General features: G+C 39.7%; 1 protein-coding gene across 7 annotated transcripts in view; it reads left to right on the top strand.

Moving 5' to 3' along the window:
- The window catches only part of LOC140487025 (matrix remodeling-associated protein 8-like), a 106,220-nt gene extending 87,430 nt beyond the window's left edge, over positions 1-18,790 (top strand). For 3 of the 7 annotated variants that reach the window (XM_072586396.1, XM_072586400.1, XM_072586401.1), the window contains exons 7-11: positions 6,582-6,740; positions 8,124-8,154; positions 10,969-11,048; positions 12,597-12,692; positions 13,812-18,790. In XM_072586396.1, the coding sequence (XP_072442497.1) occupies positions 6,582-6,740; positions 8,124-8,154; positions 10,969-11,048; positions 12,597-12,692; positions 13,812-13,837 (392 nt within the window). In that variant the 3' untranslated portion in view covers positions 13,838-18,790. The remainder of the gene's footprint in view (positions 1-6,581; positions 6,741-8,123; positions 8,155-10,968; positions 11,049-12,596; positions 12,693-13,811) is intronic. The other 4 variants (XM_072586398.1, XM_072586399.1, XM_072586403.1 and 1 more) reach the window with 4 other exon arrangements.
- Positions 18,791-19,139: the final 349 nt, after the last annotated feature.

Genomic DNA, 19,139 nt, shown 5'->3' with positions numbered 1-19,139 from the left:
CCTGTTTTTATATCCATTTCTAGCATGGTAGTTGCAGTTAGTTCAATTGGCAATGGGCCAGTGTTCAAAACGATTAACAGCGGTTTGTATTTTAGCTTTAAAAGATGTATTGTCTTGAGTTTGGTGAAGTATTCCAGATCTCTTCCTGATGCAGGTGCTTGGAGATATGCTTGGGCTTGTTGGGCTGAATGGCTTGTTTCCATACTATAGAGAATCTAATCTATTTGAAAAACTCTATGGACTAGACAATTCCAGACATTTATTACTCTGCATGAGTAAATTTCTTGCATCTAAGTGTTCAAGGAAGGTTCCTTAATCTTTCACAATGTCTCTGATGTTGAGATTCCCCCAATTACATCTTCTTAACATCTACCCTGGCAAGCCCCCTCGGAATCTTGCATATTTCATTAAGATCACCCCTCATTTTTCTAAGTTTAATGATAAAGGCCTAATCTGTTCAGCCATTCTTGATAAGTTAACTCCTTCATCCCAGGACTCAGCCCATTGATCTGTTTTGAACTAATTCAAATTGCAGGACATCTTTCCTTAAATAATGGACCAAAATTATACATAGTATGTAGGTGTAACCTCTGCATCATCCTATATAGGTTTAACAAGACTTCCCTATGTTTAGAATTCAATCCTTTGCAATATCTGGGAAGGTGGGGACATAGTGATAATGCAACTGGAGTTGTAATCCAGAACTTTAAGTTAATGTTCTAAGGATAATGGGTTTGAAAAACACTATGACAGATGATTAAATTTGAATTCAATTAGAATTTGGAATGAAAACCTACTGTAATGGTGGCTATGGAACCAGTGTTGATTATATAAAATTCCATCTGATCCACCTAATGTCCTCAAGGAAGTACTCAAATTCCCTACTGGTAAATTATGACCCAATATCTGTGATCAATAATTCCAGGAGTTCATGTATTGCAAAAGATGTCTGCAGTTTTTCTATTGTCAGCCCTGGTCAATGTCATTCTTACCTGGGTTTGGCCTACATGTAACTCCAGACCCTCAGCAATGTATTTGACTCTTAGCTGCTCTCGGACAATTAGGGATGAACAATATATGTTGGCATAACTATCAATGCCCAACTTCCATGAACAAATGAAAAAGGCTAAAACTCCATTTGGCTCCTTAATTACCTGCTGTACCTGGATGCTACCATTTTGTTACATAAGAGTGCCTAGATCCTTCTGCACCTTTTATTGGAGTTTTCCTCTGAAGTAGCTCCACAGAGGCCAGAATCCCATCACCAAGTCACCCTTTATATACATGTGGAAAGTCCTTGACACTGATCCACCTCCCTCAGAGCCAGATTTGAGTGAACAGAACCTCTGACAATTATGTTATATCTGTTAATCAGGGTTCCCTGAGTAGACCATGTTAACATCCCCAGTCAGGGAATTCATATTCTATGGGGACCACCTGGCTGACTTCGTTACAGTCATTACATCCCTCCCGATCTGAGTCCAAGGACGTAGACCAGTTGTTTTCCTGTAGTTCTTCCTGGGGCAGTTTAACACCAGGTCAGTTTCTTCCAACTCTGCCTCTGGTACAGAAGGTGTGTAATGCACAGCAGATCACCTCTTGTGTCCAGACCACCTCAGAAGAAATTAATTCTCATTTTCAAGAGGCAAAGGCGTCAAGGCGGCAGCATCTGTCATCTCCATCTCGGATGATTCTGAGGTGTCTTTAACGCTTGATGAAGAGGGAGAACGTGCAGTTTCTTGAATAGTCATAAAGGCTTTCGAGGAGCTGGGCATGTTCTGCATCTGCACTGTTTGTGAGTTGGCAGATTTCATCTGGTCCATGTCTTCCTCCTGATCTGGAAAGATCAGATTTAACCTGGTGTGGAATCTTCTCCCCATTAGCTGGATCTATCTCTGTAGTCCCATGAGGGTGGTCCTCATCAAATAGGAACCAGGACAGTTTGTATCTAATGAAGCTGTAGGCTGTTTCTTTAAGCCTGCTTTCAAAATTTGGACTGCTTTTTCAAACCATTGGATGATGGATAGAATGGAGCTGTCCTTATAGGACAAATACCATTTTACTTTAGGAAATACTCAGATTTCCTATTGGTAAATTATGGCCCAATATCTGTGATCAACATTTCCAGGAGTTCATGTATTGCAAAAGATGTCTGCAGTTTTTCTATTGTCAGCCCTGTGTTTCATGAATGAATTCTATACACATCCAGCCATTTGAGTGGGCACTCACAATGACTAAGAACATTGAGCCCAGAAAGAACCTGCATAGTTGATGTGTAACTGAGTCCAGGGTTTCCCTGGCCATTCCTACGAATGTGAGGGAGCTACTGGTGGTAATTTCTGCCTTTGTTGGCACTCTGGGCACTGCTTCCACCAATACAGCTATGTTGACATGCAGTCTTGGCCACCAGACATAGCTTGTCACCAGCATCGTCATTTTGGAAACTTCTGGATGACCCTGGTGGAATTCAGCCAGTATCTGGCAGCATCCTTTACTCGGGAGAATCACTCTTGCTCCCCATTATATTATGCCATCCTCTGCTATCATCTGGTCTCACTGGATCCAGAAAGGTTTCAATCCTGGTTGTGATGGCCCTTTTGTTTTTCCCATCACCACCAGCAGTTTTTGCTAGGACTGGATCTTTCTGCATCCAAAATCTGATATTGTCAGCTGTGACAGGAAGTCACATTATGGACCCTTTCAGTGGTGGTACCACAGGTGGTGTATCTGCCAGGGGGAGGGAGCTCACTGCGTCCACATTTGCTACTTGGCCTCCTGGTAATTATACTCATTTGGTATCAGAGCCCACTGCTGAATTTGGCCTGAAGCTGTGGGTGACCTTGTCCTCTTTAAGTAGACCAACCAGGGTCGATCTACATTCGTAAAGCTATTAGTGAAACTTCTTAACTCCAAATATGACCACCAAAGCTTCCTTTTCAATCCTGGATGTATCCATGCTTTGATTTGCCAAAGTCCTGGATATATACAATATTGGTCAGTAAGGTCATTTCTCAGCCTCCAATGCTCCAGGGAAAATATGGGTTGAAAAGTGTGGTGCTGGAAAAACGCAGAAGGCCAGGCAGCATCCGAGGAGCAGGAGAATCGACGTTTCGGGCATAAGCCCTTCTTCAGGAATGAGATGTGGCTGTGGTAGCGAGTCTGTTTCAAGACGTGGCTGAAGAGCTTCAGGACAGAGGAGATGACCTGGGGGGTGCAGTGAGAGAGGGACTCACTGAGATCCTTGTGGACGGAGGAGGAAAGCTTCTTGAAGGTAGGCATCCTTGCAAGAGGATTCGCAGTAGGTTAAGATCAACTAGGAGAAAGTGAGGACTGCAGATGCTGGAGACCAGAGTTGAAAAGTGTGATGCTGGAAAAGCGCAGCAGGCCAGGCAGCATCCAAGGAACAGGAGAATTGACGTTTCGGGCATAAGCTCTTCTTCAGGACTCTTATGCCCAAAATGTCGATTCTCTTGCTCCTCGGATGCTGCCTGGCCTGCTGCGCTTTTCCAGCATCCCACTCTTTAACTCTGGTCTCCAGCATCTGCAGTCCTCACTTTCTTCAGGGAAAATATCCCCAGTCTATCCAGCCTCTCCCTCTAGCTCAAATCCTCCAATCTTGACAACATCATTGCAAATCCTTCTGAACCCTTCCAAATTTTACAACATCCTTCCTGTAGCACGGAGACCAGAATTGCACGCCGTATCCCAAAATTGGCCTCACCAATGTCAGTAAGCTGCAACATGATCTCCCAACACCTGTACTCAGTGCACTGACAAATAAAGGCAAACATACCAAATGCCTTCTTCACTATCCTGTCTACCACTGACTTTATTTTCAAAGAACTATGAACTAGTTAGAACTTCACTCAGGTAGTCATTTTCTAATCAAGAAATGTTGAGCCAATCTATGTGAATCTATCTCTAACAATTTTGCCCCATTAAGCTTGGACCAGAGCTTCTTACTGCTATCAGTGGTAATGGAACCAGCTGCTTCTCATAAGAGACTGGAACCAAAGTTGTACACATAATCTGTAAAGCTTCCCCCGTATAAGTTCTCAGTTTAGCCAAGGTCTTATGCAAACTGAAGGTTTGGAGTCCAGAGCAATCCGTGATCACTGAAATGGCTGTGCTAGTATTAACTGCTCTTAGAACCGAGTGACCATTTAATTTTGATTTTATTTTAATTGGTTCTGATTTGGATTTTTTAAAGCAATTTAATATTCCAAAGTAGAAGTCGTTGGACTTGCCAAGATGTGGCCTATAAGTTCAATTGCTCAATTTACATCTAGTGAGACTCGTGCTCTCTCGAGTCTGCATACCAGCAGTAATTACAATGTCTTGCCGGCCCGGATCCTGCAAAAAATGTTAAACATTTGGCCATGGCTTGGTTTTGTTTTGGGCTTTATTCAGGGTATGTCCTGAGTGAGGTTATAAAATTGCCTTCACTCAGGTGGTGTTCCCTAAACTCAGTCAAACTGGCGAAGGTGCCCACTTACATCGGAATACTGTAACTCATATGTTTCACTTGCCACAATGATAAAGCCAGTTGTACTGCCTGTTTGAAGTCCATTTGAGCTTGAGCTTGTAGGCACTTCTGCATCGTTATATCATTAATCCCACATACCAAGCAGTCTCTCAGCATCTCATTAAGGGTTAAACCAAAATTACATACCTCTACCAATCGTCTTAATCTAGTCCAAAATCCCATTACAGATTTTCCTGGTTCTCAAATTGCTGGGTAAAACAGAGAGCATCTCAGAATTAGGAGAGGTTTGGTGTGATACTATTCCTTAACCAGATCTGTGAACTCTTGAAAGGTTTAGTATCTAGTGCCTCAGAGAAAGTTAGGCCTCTAATAAATAAAAAAGCTCCGGGTCCACAAGCTGTCAGGAGAATTACTCATTGCTTTTCATCTGCCTGGAAAAAATATTGCATTCTTTTCACATGCTGGGCCCAATCTTTGATGGCAGGATTTAATGAGTCAAGCTTCCCAAATAACAGCATGATGCCAGAAATGTTTACCCCAATTGCGAGCAAGTTTCTTCTAGAGAATGCTTTTTTGTTGTTGCCATCAAGTAACTTCATAGAGGCCAGTATCCTGTCATCTGGTCACCCTTTATTTACACATGGAGAATCCTTGACACTGATCTCACTCCCTCAGAACCAGTTGTCAGAATGAACAGAATCTCTGACACTCTTGTTTATATCTGTCAGCCAGAGCTCCTTGATTGGGGCTGTTAATCTGATCCAATCAAGGAATTTATATTCTATGACCTCTATGAGGTCACCTGGCCGACATCATTACAATCACTACAGCCTCCACCAACAAGCATGACCTCACGCTATCCTCATTAAACTCCACCTGTCCAGTTTTTGGCCATAACCTTTCCACTCTCTCATGCGGATTCCTTATGTCATCATCACAACATGCCCTCCACCTGTTTTTGCACCACCAGCAAATTTGGATACATCACATCTATTACCTCCAATAAGTAAATAATATTTGATACATAATTGAAACCCAGGGACTTGTAGCACTCCATTAATTATTTACAATCTGAAAAATTCCTATTCATCCCAACTCTTTGACTTCAGTGTAATAACCAGTCCTCAATCTATGTCAATGTATTACCTCCAATTTCATGAGCTCCTGATTTGTGCAGTGAACTTTTAATGTGGCACCTTATGAATGCATTTTGGAAATCCAGATACATGACATCTACCGGTTCCCCTTTATCAGCTTTGCTTATTATACCCTCAAAGAACTCTTACAAATGTGTTACACATGATATCTCTTCATTTAAACCACGCATTGGGCTTGATTTTGTTAAGCTTTTCTAAATTCCCTACTATTTCTTCCTTACTAAGGAACTTTAGTACTTTCCCAACAACAGGTGTTAGACTGTATTTTTCTGCCTTCTGTGTCCCTCCTATCTTGAATGGGAGATGACCTGCTGAAACACTCTCAGAATTCTGCCAGTTCTGGATTTTCAACCAATGCCTCCGTTATCTCTGCAGCCACGATCACGATCACGATTCAAGCCTAACTTTCAAGATTTGAACATATACTCTAGGCTAACAGTTCAGTGCATTATTGAAGACCCCATCTGTTGTCGTATATGACATAACAGACACTATGGTACAGTTGGAGGAAGATCAGAGAAATTTTTTCCAAGTTATCCATGGTCAATATTTAGCACTCAATCAAAGTAGGTCATCTTGCCAATATCAACTTGTTGTTTGCGGGATCTTGGTATTTGAAAATTGGCTGCCTTGCCTCCTAGATTACATCAGTGATTATACTTCCTAAGTACTTCAGTGGCTGCACAGTGCTTTAGGACATTCTGAAGTTGTGCAAGTGTTATTGTAAGTTCTTTCTTTATGTCAACTTACAAACTTATGGTTGTTTAAAGTAGAGACTTTAATGGTGAAGCCAAGACATGGAGCTGTATTTCACAGCCAAGTTCCAGAGTGAATGGTGATGCTAACAAGAACATCAGGAAATCAACAGTTAGTGGATTCCAAATTATGCATGAGTGACTTTATTTTTGAAGACTGTTTATTTTTTTCTTTGTCTTTAGCAGCTACGTCAGTTGAAGTCCCAAAAGTCGTCAATGTTTTTATTCCAGAGCATTCTTCACATTTCCTTCATCAGTTTGGATACATCCTGGCAATGCTACTGTTATTGGCTATTCTGATAACCATCATTGCCTTGATTACCCATCGACAAAGAAAAAGAGGTGATGTCTAAAGTTTCTTAATTTTTTTTGTGGTTTTATATTTACCTGCCTTTTACACCCCCCGCCCCTGCCCAGAGTCTTTTAGCACACATGATATACAGGTAACAGAGAAGGGAGTTGGAGAAAGACTTGCAATATTGATGGCTACGAACTAGTCAGTTGCTTGGAGATATGTGGGCAAGATTTGTACAGCTATCTCTTGCCTCTGTTCCTGTGGGGGAGCTGCTATCCTATGCTTTCCAATTTGCTCATAGGCTGAAGTGTTTGTACTTGTGCATGTGCATTGTTTACTGACATTGAACAGATCCATTTGGTGAAGGATAGAACTGGATTCAATGTTTGCACATCATTTTTGTTTATTTACAGACGAATACAACTCAAGCATAGACATCTTAACCCAACAATGACAGTTTCTGTTGACATATCTTTTAATAAATCATCCGTTAATGCCCACCACCTACATAAAATGTAACACAATTAATATACAACTAACATCTGTATCTTGAAACATAGAATAACAGGGCACAAACTTAAGATTAGAACTAGGACATTCAAAAGTGAAATCAGAAAACACTTCTTCATACAAAGGATCATATAAATCTGCTCTTTAAATGATTGGACATGCTAGGAAACAATTGGGATTTTATAGACTTTCAAGATTGATTTATTTTTGTTAGGTAAGGATTTGGAGTTGAGGTACTGTAATAACATAGAAAATAGGAGTCGGCGGAGGCCATTTGGTTCATTAAGCTTGCTCCACCATTCAACATGATCATGGCTGATCTTCTACATCAACACCACATTCCCATTCTTTCCAATATCCCTTGATAACTTTTGCTTCTAGAAATCTATCTAATGGTTTCTTAAATCTAAATTCTTAAATATCTTTCTTGGCCCCCACAGTCATTGGTGGTAGAGAATTTCCCAAGCTCACCACCTTCTGAATGAAGAAATTGCTCCTCATCTCAGTCCAAAGTGGCCTACTGCATACCTTGAGACTATATCTCTTGTTTTGGACCCCCTGCCATCCATGGTATCATCCCTACATTCAGTCTGCCCACTTCTGTTTGAATTTCATGTGTTTCAATGAGATCCCCTCTCATTCTTTTGTACTCTAGTGATACAGGGTATAGTTGAGGTACTGACTTCTCATATGACAAACCTGCCATGCCAGGAATCACTTCAGTGAACCCACTGTATGGTTGGTATATCTTTTCTTAAGGTAAAATCAGTCATGATCTAATTGAATGGTGGAGCAGGCTTGATGGGGAACTGACAAAAATCTTTGTTTTTATATTCCTAGATTCAGAACCCAGTAAGCAGAGAGCAGCTAAAGGATGCATGCGTCCTCTTTAGCTCACTATTGAATTTTCCTTTTTACAGGTCTCCATTACAATGTGAAGACATCTCAACCGTAAGTGTTGACTTATTATTCAACTTCCTCTTACTGCTATCAAGAACAAACTCCTTGAATAACTTGTGATCAGACTGTATACTTACAATATAATCTGAGCAACTAACCAGAGAAACTTTGAATTAAGGTCAAAGACCTCTGGTTAAAGGCCTTCAGCCCTGTAATGCAAGGATCTTGACCATGTGGCCTGCAGTTCTTAAAACTCCTCATTGCATCCTGGATAGCCTGCTCTGAGAGAAAACCAAAAGCTGATGCTGCAAACATCTTAACCTGAACAAAACATGCTCTTTGCCAGAAGGCTCAAACATTCTGGCTACAGTGGCAATAACCACATGAAAAACCTGTGCAGTAGATTTTATTTATGTGCATTTGCAGATGTGGGTGTTACTTAGGTCCCCTGAATAAAGGTCACTTGCCTAAATAACATTTCATAACACTGTAGCTAACTCTGGGCAGTGCACACATCTGCTCCTGTGTCAATTTGAATTTATTTCCTACTCTGGACTTGCAGGCATCAACTTGATATTCAGTCACCTGCTCTCTGTCTCTCTCAGGATCAAAGTCTACTGCTTTCAGGCTCCCATTTATTTATGTCTCTGTCGCAGCTTTTGATCTCCTTGCTCCTCTTTCTCAGGTTCCAATTCTCATTTCTCAGACTTCCAAACTCCAGGTTCTCAATTTTAGGTTGCTAATCTTCCTGCTGTTATCTCTTGGGTTCGCAGTCTTTCATGCCCTTGCTAAGGCTGCAGTATCCTATTCTTCTGTCTGAAATCATTTTAAAAATTAGTCAATGAAATGTGGGCATTGCTGGATTGTCCAGAATTTATTCCCCTTTCCTAGTTGCTCTTGAGAAGGTCATAGTGAACTGTTAAAATATATGCGCTGATGTTAGACCCGCAATCCCATTAAGGATTGTGTTCCAGGAGTTTGATCCTGTGATACTGAAGGAATGGTGATCTATTTCCAAGTCAGGATCGTGAATGACTTGGAGAGAACTTATAGGTGGTGGTGGTCCCTTGTATCTGCTGCCGTTGTCCTTCTATATAAAAGTGGATTTGGAAGGTGCTGTCTAAAGATCCTTGCTGAATTTCTTAAGTTAATCTTGAAGGTAATGGAAGTGGAAGATTTGCCAGGCCATGAGGTTACAGATTGTGTCGGGAGTACAATTCTGCTGCTGATGGCCAATGGCGGTACATGGGCACACAGTCTTGAGTTGAATTTGATTTGATTTATTATTGTCAAATCTATGGAGATACAGTGAAAAATATTGTTTACTGTGCTACCTAGGTAAATCATATCTTACATAAGTACATCAGGGTAATAGAAAAGAATGCGGAATATAGTTGCTAAATCTTTTCAAAGTCAATCCCATTTAGCATTGTGATAATGCTACATAATACAATCTAATGTATTCTGAACATGATAGACTTTGTCTCCATAAGGACTGTGCAGTGGTTAGTCTTATCAATATTGTCATGGGTAGATGCATTTGCAGCAGTCAGATCAGCAAAGATGATATGAAGTGTTATTTGCTCCACTTGTTGGTTCCTTCACCACCTGCCTTAGATCCAGTCTAACACCAATGTCCTTTAAGACCAGCTCGATCAATAGTGGTGGTTCTGAGCCATCTTGATGGACATTTAAATCCCCACCTAGAGTATATTCTGTCCCTTTGTCCCCTGTATGCTTCTTCCAGAAGTCATTTGACATTGGGGCATGGTTTGGTGGTGTACAGTATGAAGAGGTTTCCTTGCCAATGTTTGACCTAATATCACAAGATTTCATGACATCCAGAGGCCACCTCCCTCCTGACTGAATATCACTGTGCCACCTGCTGGTAGGACAGGCCATACTCAGGGATGATGATGATGGTATTTCGGATTTTGTCTGTAAGGTATGATTTCATGAGGATGACTTATATGAGGCTTTTTTGACTAGTCTGTAAGCAAGGTTTTCCAGTTTTGGCAGTAGCTCTCAGATAAAAAGAACTTAAAAGGATCGATAAGGCTGTGGTTGACGCTGTCACTTCTGGTGCCTAGGTTGATGTCAGGAGTCATGTGTAGGCTAGATCAATAAGGACAACAGTTTCCTCCCCTTAATTAGTGAACAAGATGGGTTTATAGTGAACAGTAGTTTATAGTCATGATTAGACTTCTTATTTCCAGATTTTAAAAAAAATTGAATTCAGATTCCACTATCTGTCATGTTGGGATTCACATCCAGGTCCCCAGAACATTACTTGGATCTCTGGATTACTCCTCAGGCGATAGTACCACTTTGTCTTTGCTTCTCCCACTGATCTCCTGTATCCCTTTCTCATGCTGCTGCTCAACTGCTCTGTATTTAGGCTGCCTGTCTTCTGCTCCCTTATGTCAAGCTTATGCTTTTCCCTCTCAAGCTCCCTAACCATGTTCTCCCTCTCTCAGACTCTCAAAATTGTGCACCCCTTTTTAATACTGCTTGTCTCCTGCATTCCTCTTTGAAGTTTGTGATCTTCTGATCCTTTCTGCTTTTGATGCTTTGCTTTCTTCCTGTGTGCATTAGTCCTTGTTAAAGTCAGCTGTTTGGGAGCCTGGTTTACAGAAAGACCAGCTTAAAGAAACAACAAATTGTCCTGATTTTTGTGGTAATTAGGTATTATATTTGTGTTTCCTAATATGCAGAAATATGGGTGGTAATTTTGTTTGAATTTTAGGCAGAGGTCTACACTGGAACAACTAACTTTTCTGCAATTTAGAGAGAAATAAATATAAATAAGGATTGTTCTCAGAGCTTCACTAACTGCTAAGGTCATTTTGTCTCTTAAACCAACAGAAGAACAGATGTTACTCTCAACGATTTTGTGATTGACACAACCGACCTGAGACTGAATAAAAATGACAGAATGAAACCAGGTATGTGTGACATTGCTAAAATGTTCTGGCTAAAAGGTACACTTAAATTTTGCTTTCTTTTTTTACCCATGCCTGGTTCTAATCTCTTTATGAGAATAAAGTGATCCCAGACAGGAATAGACCAGCTACTCCATCATGCCTGTTCTACACAATAATGATGTCTTAATCATCATGATTCACAATAATTCCTCACCCATAACAGCCCTATGATTTCTTCAGAGACAGAGAAACAAAAATACAACCTAAGGCCAATTTGATGGTGTTGTGAAGGTGGAATGAAGAGGGTGGAATCAGGAAAATTCATCTCTAACCTCCTATAGTATGGAGAGGGTTTATACTGATTATTATTTATATTGATTCGTAATCCACTTGCTCTTCAAATGCTGTGTTCTCTGCCCTAGCAAAAAAAAACTGGTCTAGCTCTCACTTTGAAGACACAAATGAATCAGTACTCACGTTCCCTTGAATTAATTGACAGCATTTTACTTGCCTTCATTATCACTTGCTGCATCTGTATATATACTTTGTACCAAGACACCCAGATCTCTCTATACCACAAAATTCTACAGTATCTCTCCATTTAAATGGACAGGTTCACATTTCCACATTAGATTTCAAGGTTTATTTTCTTACCATTCCTGTTCTAAACCTTTGAAATATGCTGAAGAACAATTTCATTGGATATAAGTACTTCATTCAAATTGTCATTCTTCAGGTGTGAACTGAAATGTATCAGTTGGAGACTGTATTACAAGCACCTATGACTTACTGGTGTACTGGGAGAAAATGGAACAGTGTGTTTAATTATTTGTTGCTCCAGTAAATATCCAATACAAACGCAATAGAGCGAATAGCCACTCATTCTGTCAATTTATCTAATTTGCTGTCAGTTGGATGCACGAGTCACAGTAACCTAACTCAACTCCTAAGCACGCTCTTACTTTCAAACTGCAGATGGTGATCAGGAACTGAAGCTAATTCCCCCTTAAACTCCATATGATTTAAATAATATACCCTAAACCCAGCCCAATCTAGCTCAAACTGAAATCATATAAAGGTACAGATCAGGGATTATACATTGGATCTTCTTAGTTTGAATGAGTCAGTGCTGCAACAGGTGGTGCATTAACAGACTGAGTCATCAAAGGAAGTGGAAACACTGACACCTAAAGTAAAATTACTGCTTTTAATCTTTGGACCAGTGATCATTTAAATATATTGATGACAATCCCAGTATTCAGAACTCTGTTGATTAACCTGTTTGTTCAATATGACAGTCAAGAATTAGATGATCTGATTATACTGGTAGGAGCACATCCTATGTTATATCACTGAAGATCTGTGTGTCATTTCCTAAATAGGAAACAGTATCATTTCCTGCAGCAGTCACAACTTTAGAGGCATGAGAAGGGGAAGGTGTCCAATAATGGGATGGCAGGTGTTTGGGGGCGGGGGGGGAGTAGTTGAGGACATGTGGAAGGGTAAATGCGGCTGACTTGAACATTTATGCTTGTTGCAGTGTGATAATAATGCAGTTTTTATTTCTAGCAGACTACAAGAACAACATACTAAAGGAAAAGGCTGCAATGTCCCAACAGAAAGTGGAACTGCTCAGGGATATCCCCCCAAAGAACTTAGATAGAGGTACACTGGGGCTTTTCACACTTTTTTTTAGAAATATTCTCATTATTCTTATCTTTTCGTTTTTCTCAGTCCTATTGTTACCTAGCAGTAATCAACCGTGAGTTCACTGGTGAGATGTGAATATGAAACTCATTGGGATGAAAGGCCTAATTCTGTACCTATATCTTATGTGAGCAAACTTTTGAAACTTCCACCATGGCAAATTTGGTGGTGGAAACGGACCCCATCCCATTCTCACCCTGATGTAATTTGTGGCAGGGAATATGGTCCTGCTGCCAATTGTTGCCTTTAAGTAGACAGTTATTGTTTACTAGAGAGCTTTATAGCACCTCCATTTTTGCCATTAGCCTTGCAGCATTAGGGTGGGGGGGAGGGTTCATTATGTAGGGAACATGACAAGCAAATCTATAAAAGGTTGCTTGTGGGCTTCCAAACAGTGCATAATTAATTGTCAGGAAGGAGGGACATGCTGAGAGCAAAACCCCTGGTAAATACCAGCTGCAGCAGAAAGTGGCTGTTAAGTGGCCATCAGATGCCTGATACCAACCCATGCTAGTAAAATACTAACAGAAATGCATGCTAGTAAAATACTAACGGAAATGCTAAGACAAAAAGTATGTCAATCCCCTATTCCAACACCTGTCGTAATGATGAACTTGTGTTCTGTGTCTGTGATTCCTCCACACTTAGGTTGGGAATCTGTGGGCTTGATTTTATGGAATACACTGTATTCTGGTATAATGCGACAGTTGCATTCCTCTGCAACCTCATACTATAGAACATTGTGCTATGGAAAGTTCAGTAGAAAGTTTGCGTTATCCAAACAGTGTCCACAATTTGTCAGTCGAGTTATAGTTAATTTGTATTGACAAAGCAGTTATACCAGAACGACTTGTATATCAATCCCCACTCTCAACCCTGAATTTTGGCTCATCAAAAACTACATTTGACAATAAGTGACTAGAGACCAAGGTACTCAAAGTCAACTCAGTGCCACAGCGTAAAGAGGAATGGCTGCTACCAAATGGTTCTCTAATAATTAATCATTACACTTAGCAAATGCTGTTTGTACCAATTTAAATAAGGCTCATTATTAACTACTTTGATTTATTTCCTTAGATTTTGAGAAGCAATATTGGAAATAAGGAGAATGATGCTGCTGGCTGGATCCAGAAGCTGATCAGTGAAGGGTCTATATGAGAAAATCAGTTGCCTTTTATTAATATCTTTCAATAATACAGCGCTTAATAAACGTATACATATCAGTGGTATTGTCACAAACATATCTCAGATTGATGCAGCAAATTTTGCAGAACTACAACCTCAGACTGCCTTATTGGGAACCTTCATTTATCTGACATGTCTGTCATTCCTTGATGAGGGGACAGGCACCAGTAGCAATATGCATAAGCATCATTAGTCAGAGCAGATCAGTGAATTTCATGGCTGGCTGTAGATGATCACATGATGTTAGCTGCAGAGTGGGTGGAGATTCTAGGAATGCAAGAATGCAAGGGTAAATGCCACTCCTTTAAAAGTAATTGGCTATGGTGTTACTCAAAGGAATGACCATCAAAATTCAATGAAACATAACTCGTAAAACAAGGCTGCACAAAAACTTCCAGTTACTTTCCAGCCAAGACCAACAGGAAAACTGAGCAATTTGACAGCTTGAAACTAACATCATTGTGAATCACGAGTCCTGTCATCTGTCTGCAACTACAATTCATCAGCTTTGCTTACCATCTCCAATTTCACAATGTCTCTCCTTCCAGCTCCAATCTGAGTTGACTCCTTTTCTTCAATATGTCTATCTCCAGTTCCTCAGTTTCTGTCCTTCCACCTCCAGTTCCCCACTGTTATTCCTCCAATTCCTGTATGTCGTCCCATCTAAACTCTAGACTCATAGTTTATCTATCCCTCCATCTCCAACCCCTTAGCCCATATCCCTAAATCTGCAATCCTCAGTTATTTTTGTCTTGCTGCCCCTATTCCCACAAATATAACTTCCTGTGTCTCTAATCCTTCGATCCTCTAGTTATCCTCTGTAGCACTTTATATCTTCAGTCCCATATGGTTAATCTTCCAGTTTGTCTATCATTGTGTTCCTTCTGCTATTCCCAACTCCTCTTGACCAGCAGTTTACCTTTATAAAGGTGAATTGTGTCTTAGGAATTAGAATTCAATGAACAACTCTAGGAAGTGAAGATTTCCATTGATATTCTGTGAATAATTTATAATACATGCTGCATGAAACAACTACTACCCCAAAGTAATTCAAAACTGCAACAATTTTGATAACCAACACACACAGAACAGCAATTATTCTAAACAGTGATGTTATACAAGCTTTTCAAGTATGTGACAATTGTTCAATCTATTTGTCTTTTTTAATAAAACGCTGCAATTTCAAAAGTCATATCCCATCTCTCTGGCACCTACTCAGTCCATAGAGTTACTGAGACAGTATCCAGGTGTTTTTGTCTGCACTACATTTTCTCACTTGATTTTGTTTGCACATGATTGTGTCATCATATAGATCACTTACGCTGGCCTTTGATCAGTAGGATTTAGCCTTAAATAACTTTCACTGACCTAGCTTCATTGGAGTTCAGCACTGATGCCAGGGATAAGCCTGAGATAACTGCTGCTGGCCTGGGAATAACATGACAGGTCAGTAACCAGCAGCAAGCCCTATATCTATACATAATGTGTGGCTTCAACTGTGACATAAATAATAATGGTGATAATGTGGCAGACTGGAAGGGTTTTCCCAATCCAAGTATAACCACAAAATCAATTCCAATTTTATTGCAAAAATATTAATCAGCTGGTCTTTTATTTAGTTGAACTCTCTAGTCAGGCCAGCATCAAGAATAAGACGAGTTAGAGAGAGGTTCTGTAAAATGAAAAAGAATTTAGTTGACACCAAGCTGGCCTTTTTTTTATAGACTGAGGATTGTAGAAGGAAGCAGGAAAGATGAAGAAAGAATTTCACAGTTTGAGGGCTAAGGGAATAATGAGTTTGAGTAGGAAATAGAATGATGGAATTTGATTTTAACATAGTGTGAGCTATAGGACGGAAATAGGAAGTGTAACTAGCTCTCCATCGATCCATGTTTTGTCCATGACTGTTTAAACTATTTGTTCTATCTAATGATATTTTAGTACTAGAATTATCCCAAATGCACACAATCAGGAAATCACTTATTCAACAAAATTTCAGTGTTGCTACTGGTGCCATCCCCTCCCTGACTATATTGACTGCAGGTATTTTTGCAGGCTAGGTACATGTGAAAGTGTTGACCAAGGAGATCTATAGTGAGTTGGCAGCACAAAGGCTTCTGATACTTGAACCAAACAAAGTCCACTCATTTTGTTGTGGAAGTTCTATTTGTGCTAACTTGCTGGATAATCTAATTCCATTATGACATTATCTTCAGTCTCTGACCTGCAGGTGCACCCAGCAAGTTTCATAATTTTAATAAAAAATATTGTTATCATTGTGTAAACTTTAGTTATTGGAAATAATGTTAACGCTTAATTTGTCAGAGTATAATAAACTTCCTTCTCTGAGCCAAGAAGGATTCTTTTACAGAATAGACTTGCAAACCACGATCTTCAGTAACAACATATCCCTTTCAAATCTGCATGTGTTTGTCATTATGCACATTATATGTTGCAATACCAATTCCAAATCAGACAAAAAGAATTTAGGAAGAGTGAAGAGTGGAAGTGGAGCAGGTAAAAGCAAAATTCCAGAATGCAAACTGAGGTTATAGTGCAAAGATAGGCACAAGTTTAAAACATGTAATTTAAGTATGATAGGGAGTAAATATTTGGCTTTGAATCGAATCAAGTCAGTGCAGCCGCTGGAATTGGACTGTTTTTAGGAGGAAAAGACTACCATAATATGGGAGTGGCCATAATACAGAACAGTATAGGCTTTGGGATTAACCCAATGCAGGAGTTGGGGAAGTGAGTTGGGATTGAGATTAGCCTTGGCAATGTTAGGATTGATCCACTGCAAGAATCATTATTGACTCAAGGGTAAAAGTAGAACAGGGGTTGAGGCAAAAGCAAGAATTTGTATTTGCATAGCATCTTTCAACTTAGTAAGACATTGAAATGCTTTACAGGACCGATGTAAAATAAAATTTCTGACCAAGGCACACAAGGAGATATTAAGGTGACCAAAAGCTTGGTAGTTACCCAAAGGTAGGTTTTGAACAGTACCTTAAATGAAGGACAGAGAAACTTCAGGATGGCACTGACAGGCTTAGGACCTAGGAAACTAGGCCAGTGGTGGAATGATTAAAATCCTGACTGCACAATGGCCAGAATTGGAGGAATACAGATCTGAAGTTTGTAGGGCTTGAGGTGGTTACAGAAAGGGCATGGCTATGAAAAAACTTGAAAATAAGTATACAAATTTTAAAATTAAGGTATTACTGCAATAAGGTAAGAATTTGGATACAGCAGAACATTTTTGGATGAACTGAATTTGAAAAGGGAATACAGTGGGTAAATGGCCAGGAGTGCATTAGGATAGTTGAATCTGGAAGTCACTAAGGTATGGTTGAGGTTACATCAGTAGACCGGCTGGATCAGAGGTGTAGACAAGTGCTGTTACAGTAGTTAATGAAAGCAGTGCAGAAATCATTAGAGCAATGCACAGTTTGGGGTTGGGTGAGCATGGGACCGATGTTTATATTGGCATACATCAAATGAAAGTTGAACCTTCATTTACCAATGTGAAAATTCACTTAAAACATAATGACATCTTCATGTTGCAAATATGGGAATGAACAGAAAAGTGAACTTTTATTTCTAAAATTAGTTCTAGTGTCCAGTTTATCAGTTTACAAAATTCTGAATGTATTGCTCAAACATGGCCTGGGAGGGGGGGAGCAAAAAAGTCATAAAATCTTCAAGCATGGGACAGCTCATTTTCTGAACATTCTAACCACCCCAATAGTGTAGGGGAGACAGGTGTTAAAACATCAGATTGGAAAACTAACCATTTCCTTTTAAATTGCATATATTGGGACATGGACAATGCTTCCATATGTGGCAAATGGCACTGTAATTAGTTACCCAAAGTCATGGTCTAATAACTTTGGTAGCGCCTACACTTTTCATTATGCAAAGAGGAAGCATAATCTATGGGATTCTGCTAGTTAATTCAAGTGGAGTTGTGGACATTCCAAGTAACCAACCCTTTTAGCATTCTTTGTGCAATAGCCTGGACCCTCAAAGGTGCTTTCTCCCTCCTTAAACCCCACTTGGAAGCCACAAACCCACATCACACCTCATCTTGATAAACAGCTTGTCCACTGCCCTCTTAACCACCAACCTCTCCCTCACTTAATTTTTGGGTCAAAATTCTACACAGTAAAAAGTAGAAATATTAAAAGTGTAATGCACATATGAGACCTGCAGAGAGGAGGGGAACAGACTAAGGTTGATGTAATGATTTTCCACAAAGCCTTGAAATAATTGAAAACTCAAAAGTGTTTTTTTTAAAGCAGCGAAAGACGGATAAGTCAGAATAATGCAGTTTGCAGTAGTCCTGTGTTCCTAGTCTTTAGAAGATTGAGTCTGTTGCTTGGTTGTTGACCCTTTTCTATTACTTAATTCAAAATTACATTAATTTTTGGCACATCAGGAAATTATTTTATAAATATATATATAGGTGTCTGACATGTGTTGCTGTTTCTGTTTTCAATACTTTACCTTTTTTGCATTAAAGCATTAGATCTGCTTTGTTGTCTAACCAGTGCAGCGATCAGTGTGACACAAGCTATGGTGTGTAAACACACATCACTGCAATAGGACTTGCATTCTTACGTAACAGTCCCATGCAAATGATTCCCTTTAAGACTGTGTAGTATGAATTTTAAAATGTTGATGATTAGTGCCTGCTCACTAGCCAATCAAATCACATTATTATTCTTACATGCTTATCTTAAGTGTATTATAGGGTATACAGTCTCTGTGTATACTAGCTTGATACAGTTCTACAGTATTCTGTTAAATGAGCAAATGTTCATGAATTCAAATAAAGACAACATGCCTCGCTTTGTCTCATTTCTTAAGTATTTGTTTCCATGGGAGTCATGTCTTCTGCATAGCAGAAATATATGTTTTTCACTCAAAATTAATTCAGAAATCACAACATAGGTACAAGAGGCATTTCAGTCCCTTGTGTCTGTGTAATGGCATATTTCATTCAGAGAGTCTGGGTTGCTATGACAGTTTTTTTTTACAAGAATATTGTAGTTTGGAGCACTATCGTGATGGTAGAGGTTCGTCTGTTCTTTCGATCTTGTAGTTGATCAGAAATTGCTCCTGCTTTTGGCATGTGTTGGAAGCATTTAAGACAATAAGACTTTTGAGCGACAGGGTGTACTTGTATTTGGAAAAGCAAGGACTGATTAGGGATAC

This window comes from Chiloscyllium punctatum, chromosome 16 (assembly GCF_047496795.1).
Source record: "Chiloscyllium punctatum isolate Juve2018m chromosome 16, sChiPun1.3, whole genome shotgun sequence".
NCBI classification, from domain to species: Eukaryota; Metazoa; Chordata; class Chondrichthyes; order Orectolobiformes; family Hemiscylliidae; genus Chiloscyllium; species Chiloscyllium punctatum.
This window is presented reverse-complemented; position numbering and strand designations above follow the sequence as displayed.